Genomic DNA, 7,210 nt, shown 5'->3' on the forward strand with positions numbered 1-7,210 from the left:
CTGGTGCAAGTTCAGGAAAGAGAAAACAGAAATTAGAATTCTTAAAGAAAGAAGCAGAACTTCAGAAGGAAAAGTTGAAATTAGAAGAAGAGGAAATCACTCGGAAAGCTGAAGTGCACAGGAAGAAACAGGAATTAGACATTAATCTGAAACTTTTGAAAGAGGAAAATGTGATCATGGACGAGGAGTCTGAAGGTTCTTTGTCATTGGATATAGAGTCTGAAAGCAAAGATGAACAGGTACGAAGATATGTCGAAAGTCTGAATTTCCGTGAAAATGACGATGCGAGTTCAAACTTACATACTCCTGTTCCGGACAAAACTATACCCATTCCAACGCCTTACCGACCAATACAGAGTTATACAAACCGCATTCTACCTTCAGCCAGTGCACCAGTTTTCCATCCTGCGGAACCAACATCTGCCATTCCACCTACTCAGTTTGATTCTGTTCCCATAGCTCAACAGTTTCCTAACAACCCTGCGTCCGAAAACGCACTATCAGATCTGACATTGTTTATGATGCGAAAACAGCTTGTACCTGAGAGACTGTCAACATTCGATGACAAGGCAGAATCGTATAATTCGTGGAAGTGTTCATTCTAAACATTATGAGTGAAATCAAGGTTTCAAAGCATGAAGAACTTGATCTTCTTATCAACAGACTGTCTGGAAAATCTAAAGAGGTAGCAAGCAGCATTAGGAACGCCAATCCTGGAGAAGTGAACCGTGCAGTAAAATTGATATGGGAACGACTAGATGAAATGTTCGGGAGACCAGAAATGATTGAGTCATCTCTTCGATTACAGCTGGAAAACTTTCGTCAGATTGCTCCTAGTGAAAACAGTAGACTCTATGACTTATTGAACATTTTGATAAAAGTAGAATCACTGAAGGCTAATCCACAGTTTTCAACCAGCTTAGCTTATTTCGACTCGTCAGCAGGTGTCAACCCCATATTGCTGAAGTTACCATACCATCTGCAGGAGAAGTGGATCGCAAGAGCGTCCATTTACAAAAGAGACAATAGTGTACATTTTCCACCATTTTCCTTTTTTGTACAGTTCATAAAGGAAATGTGTGCTATAAGAAACGATCCTGCATTTATGTTCAACAGATCAGTGACTCCAAGTAATAGAAATGTTACCAAGATGCCAGCATCACGGACTCCTGGTGTACATACTCGTAGAACGGATGTGAACGAAAATGCAAGATCAAACTACAATCGCTGTCCATATCATAAGGCGGACCATAGCATACATGAATGTAATGGATTTCGTGCTAAGCCACTTACAGAACGCAAGAACTTTCTACAGAGTAGACGCATTTGTACCAGATGTTGCACCTTTAAACACTTACCTAAAGACTGTACCGTGAACATTCAGTGTAGAACGTGTGGTAGTCATTCTCATGCTACAGCCTTACACCCAGAAAGATCCTATGTACAAAGAGGAAGTGTTCACGGCGGGGAGGCTAACCGTCAGCAACCAGAGACATCTTCACAATCTACGCAATCTGCTGGACCTGTGGCAGCAACAACTGATACCACACCTACTACATCCTTTACAACTGACAGAGTGTCAACTTCATGTACACAGTTCTGCGGCGAAGGGTATAAAGGCCGTTCCTGCAGCAAAACCTTACTTGTGGATGTGTTTCACTCAGACTTTCCAAACTCTACAGTACGTTTGTACGCAATACTGGATGACCAAAGTAATCGATCTCTCGCATCACCTGACTTACTTGATGTCATGAACATTACAAGTGAACCCACCAAATACACACTCACCTCATGTTCTGGAAACACAGTGAGATATGGTAGGAGAGCTCATGGCCTTGTGGTTCGCTCCGTTGATGGCTCAGTTATTTACGAGCTGCCTTCCCTCATTGAGTGTGATGATTTACCCAATGAACTGTCAGAAGTACCCACACCAGATGTGGCTAAGTCCTTTGACCATCTACGAGATATTTCATCTCTCATCCCCGAGTTTGATCCAAACTCCAAGATTCGGTTACTTATTGGAAGAGACCTACCTGAAGCTCATCATATTAAACAACAGATTGTGGGTCCGAAAGGCACGCCATATGCCTTAGAACTAGGGCTTGGATGGGTTATCATCGGTGAGGTCTGTTTAGGAAAGATCCATCCTCGTGACTCTGTATGTGTGAATAAAGTGTCAATCCTTGGTAACGGAAGTGCAACCTGCAATGAACCATGTCAAAACTACCTGCATATCAAGGATCATATATCGACCTCTACAAGTGCACTGAGTGATCGTGATTTTCGTGGTGACAATGTATTCACAAAGACTTTACGAGATGACGAAGTTGGCCTATCAGTTGAAGATCGTGTATTCTTACAGCTGATGGACACATCATTTAGGAAGGATGAGGAAGGGTACTGGACAGCACCTTTACCTTTTAGACAACTTCCTGATTACTTACCAAACAACAAACCCCAAGCTTACCGTCGTGCTCAAATACTTCACTGTAGTTTGCAGAAGGATCCTGTGAAAAAAGAACAATTTGTGACATTTATGCATAAAGTACTAGACAGTGGAGCTGCAGAAGAAGCACCTTCTTCCTCGGAATCAGATGGCCCTTGCTGGTATCTACCATTGTTTGGCGTACAAAATCCGAAAAAACCAGGACAAGTCAGAGGAGTGTTTGATTCGTCAGCGGTCTTTGAAGGGACGTCCTTAAATGGCATGCTCATGTCTGGTCCAGATATGGTGAACAGCTTATTGGGGATTCTTCTACGGTTCAGGAAGGATGAAGTCGCAATGACCGCTGATATTGAGCAGATGTTTTATCGATTCAGAGTTGATGAGAAACATCGTGACTTCCTCAGATTTTATTGGTACAGGAACAACAACCCGGATGACATTTTCATAGAATACAGGATGACGGCCCATGTATTCGGGAACAGCCCATCTCCAGCCATAGCGACCTATGGTCTTCGTAAAACTGTGGAGAATGCTGACTTAGACGTGAAGGACTTTGTCAATCGCAATTTTTATGTAGACGACGGGCTAATTTCCTTACCTTCCGAGATTGATGCCATCAGTCTTATGAAACGCACACAGTCTACAATGCAGAGTGAAGGCAAGTTGAGACTTCACAAGATTACCTCAAATAAAAGAACCGTCATGGATGCATTTGATCCAAGTGACCATGGTGAAAATGTGAAGGAAATAGACAGTGATGACACAGTACACAGAAGTCTTGGATTGTGCTGGAGTCTGAATGACGACACGTTCCGATTCACTATCCCGGCGGAAGAGAAGCCATTCACACGTCGTGGCCTCCTTTCACATGTAAACAGTTTATTTGACCCCTTAGGATTTATCGCTCCGATAACCTTAAGTGGAAAGATCCTCCTGAGAGAAGTGACCTCTACAGGAGCCGACTGGGACGAACCTTTACAATCGGAACATCTTCAAAAATGGACAGAGTGGATATCATCTCTTCAGATCCTGAAAGATGTCACCATTCCACGGATGTTATCACATGTATCCATTAGCATAGCCAAGACTGTAGAAGTACACATATTTTGTGACGCCTCAGAAAAGGCGATAGCCGCATCGGCATACCTGAAAGTGACAGACAATGATGGACATCCAAGTGTGAGATTCTTGATGGGAAAGGGAAAGTTAGCGCCATCTAGGGGACATACCATCCCTCGTCTAGAACTCTGTGCTGCGGTTTTAGCGACAGAAATAGCACAGATAATATCGATACAACTGGATATTCCACTGGAGTGTATGTGTTACTACAGTGACAGTAGAGTGGTCCTAGGATATGTCAGCAATCGTACTCGCCGCTTCTATTCCTATGTGAGTAATCGTGTTGACCGCATCCTGAAAATCTCAAGTGCCGACCAATGGAATTACATTTCTACAGATAGAAATCCTGCTGACTCTTGCACCAGGAGCATCTCTTACAATACAGATATTATGCAACTTCCATGGATCGTTGGACCACAGTGGCTCTGTGAAGCAAAGAGGACGGATGATGATAGTGAAAGTTTTTCACTCATAGAACCTGACAATGATGTTGAGGTGAGACCACTGATGACAAAAAGCAGCACTGGACCTTACTTACCCAGTCAACTAGGAACAGAGAGATTTGAGCGATTTTCCAGCTGGAAATCTTTGATTCGTGCAGTTATGACTCTTCAGAAACTTGCCAGGAAGCTACAGACTTCACAGAATTCTCAGCAAGACAAGGAATCTACATCTCACATTGATGATGTACAGAAAGCAGAGTGTTTAGTTCTCAGAGAACTTCAAAAAGAACATTTTCAAAGAGACATTGAATTCATTATCAATGAGAAGCCATTACCCAGAGATAGCAAGATTGCACAGTTGTCACCCTTCCTTGATAAAAGTGGACTCCTTCGTGTTGGCGGTAGGATCAATGCAGCAGCCAATCAAGTACCTGCTAAGGAAGTAAATCCCATCATATTACCGAAAGGAAGTCATATTACATGTTTGATTATACGGGATTTCCATGAGAAAACCAAACATCAAGGAAGGCTTTTCACTGAGGGAGCAGTTCGCACAGGAGGTTATTGGGCCATTGGAGCTAAACGAGTGATATCATCCCTCATACACAAGTGCGTAACCTGCCGTAAGTTGAGACGCTACAGAGAAACTCAGAAAATGGCTGATGTGCCAGCAGAGAGATTGATTCCAGGTCCACCATTCACTTCTATTGGTATCGACGCCTTTGGACCCTGGGAAATTGTAACTCGTAAAACTCGAGGAGGCGCTGCCAACAGTAAACGTTGGGCAATCCTATTTACATGTTTAGTATCCAGAGCCGTGCATATCGAGGTCATTGAAGAGATGTCGAGTTCCTCTTTCATCAATGCCTTACGACGATTCTTAGCAATACGAGGCCCAGTGAAATTGATACGTTCTGATCGAGGCACGAATTTCATTGGAGCTGCCGAAGAAATGAAAGTCAACACAATAAGAGTAGAAAAAGGACCAGTTCAGGAGTTCTTAGAGACATCAGGAATTACTTGGAAATTCAACGTACCACATGCATCCCACATGGGGGGTATATGGGAGAGAATCATCGGGATCACAAGAAGAATTCTGGATTCTATGCTACTGGAATCACGTTTCAAACCTCTAACACATGAAGTACTGGTGACCTTTATGTGTGAAGTATGTGCTATAATTAACTCGCGTCCCATCACGCCAATATCCACAGATCCGGAGGAACCTCTTGTTATCAACCCATCTATGATCCTTACAGGAAAGGTCGATTTCTTACCTGTGATATCCCACTCCTTGGATATCAAAGATGTTCATCGTGCACAGTGGAAGCATGCCCAAGTGTTAGCTGACATATTTTGGCAATATTGGAAAAGAGAGTACTTAAAGACACTGCAATCGCGACGTATATGGAAGGACAGACAGCCAAATGTGAAACCGGGTGATGTTGTGATAGTTAAGGACTCTGCAGTGCACCGAAACTACTGGCCGATGGGTATCGTTGAAAAAACATTCGCAAGCGATGACGGTTTAGTACGAAAAGTTCAGATCAGAGTGATTCGTGATGGCAAACCTGCATTTTTTATGAGACCTGTACATGAATTAGTCGTACTGTTAGATTGAATTGTTATACTGTATTTGTCATGTTTAGTTTATTTTTGTCACGTAGATTAGTAGTGGTATTTTATACCAGACGGGGAGTGTGCTGTTATCAGAATTATTTTATGTACGACCTATCTAATTTTGTGGAACTCTTTTGTGTTATTGTTTTCCTGTATTTCGCGGGTTTTCAACCTGCTCACGTCCACCTGTTTTGCCATATTTTCATTATTTTCATTGATCCTGGTCAGCTCAAAATGTAAGTTTATTGATGTAAATTGTTTATCTAACAAAGATGTTATTTGCAAGATTTGTTTTTATTCGAGAAATATGAGTTTAATTGTACACAGTTTTCTATACATGTGACTCGATCTATGGCGGCCATTTTTGAACCTAATTTTGATTGATGTGTGTATATTGATAAATCGGTAATTGTAATCATTTAAACCTAGTCTAAATTCTTTAAACTTTATTGTACAACAGAAATATGTTGAAATGGTTTCCCTTTGTATATCTTCACGCGAATTTGAGATCAGTTCACATGTGCTATGTTTACATGTTCATGCATTCAGTCATTGTGTGTACATCGAGTTTTCTTGTATTTTGTAGCTTTTTACCACATCGTCTTTACAAATCACCAAATCATCAAATCATCGTATCATATGTCATCCACATCTGCTTCGTCTTCAATAAATGATCAGAAATTTATGACTTTGGTGTACATTGGTTCGCTATACTGTTGATCCAACAGTACACTCCCTGTCTGCATGTTTTATGATAGGAATTATAATTTTAGGCATCAAGTAAATTTTAGAACAATGTCTACACATTCACCTAACACATACTAAAAAAATGAAGATAAATTGAAAGAATTTTAAAGAATTGATTTTTTAAAATATATTTTGACCAACAATACAAAATTTATATAACTGGCCCAAACTGGCAGATGATGAAATAAGCAATTAAATGTTCTACTTTCCTATTTGTAAGCATTATGTTTCCAGTGGTAAGGAGCCTATTAGAATAGCATAAAAAAGAATGTACAAATGTTAATAATTGATTTATCCAAAAAAAAAAATTATTTCCTTCTCCTTCGGGACTTTTTTTTTCCTCATGTTCATAACTAAACATAAAAAAATGCTGGCCTTATAAGGAAGAAAGGGGCCTCTTTCAAAATAGATAATTTCAGGGCCGCTGGGTCAGGGGTACCAGGAGGGTGCTTTGACTAAAAATAAATTAATGCTTTAAAATCTACCCTTTGCTAAGCAATGGTGCCTCCTTCAAAATTTGTGAATTTCATGGCTTTTGGATTAAAACACGAACCAAATACAATCGGTGGAAAGTTGTTACATTATACTCAGGTGACCTATAAGGCCCGTGGGCCTCTTGTTGTTTGTAGAAAAAGTTATTTGCTGAGATTTAGGTAGTTTTGGTTTCTTAATGGGACATTCAGCACTATCAATAATTACTCTTGTATTTGGGAATTTTATTTTAAAACCTGACGGACAAAGATATTTAACAAGATGTCTTGAAGGCCACAAATCAATTTCACGCCACTGCTTATTCATAAATAGAATCCAGGTGAAAAATATATTTGAGACTTTT

At 40.6% G+C, this 7,210-nt stretch overlaps 1 protein-coding gene across 1 annotated transcript; it reads left to right on the top strand.

The window, feature by feature from the left end:
• Window positions 1-610: 610 nt before the first annotated feature.
• On the top strand, window positions 611-5,629 carry LOC134259234 (uncharacterized). The gene has a single exon (XM_062741835.1). It carries the CDS (start codon window positions 611-613, stop codon window positions 5,627-5,629), a length of 5,019 nt encoding a protein of 1,672 aa, XP_062597819.1.
• The last annotated feature ends 1,581 nt before the right edge of the window (window positions 5,630-7,210 follow it).

Source organism: Saccostrea cucullata, unplaced genomic scaffold (genome assembly GCF_032062105.1).
Source record: "Saccostrea cucullata isolate Sc308-1 unplaced genomic scaffold, CSIRO_AGI_Scuc_v1 ctg2613, whole genome shotgun sequence".
Lineage (NCBI taxonomy): Eukaryota > Metazoa > Mollusca > Bivalvia > Ostreida > Ostreidae > Saccostrea > Saccostrea cuccullata.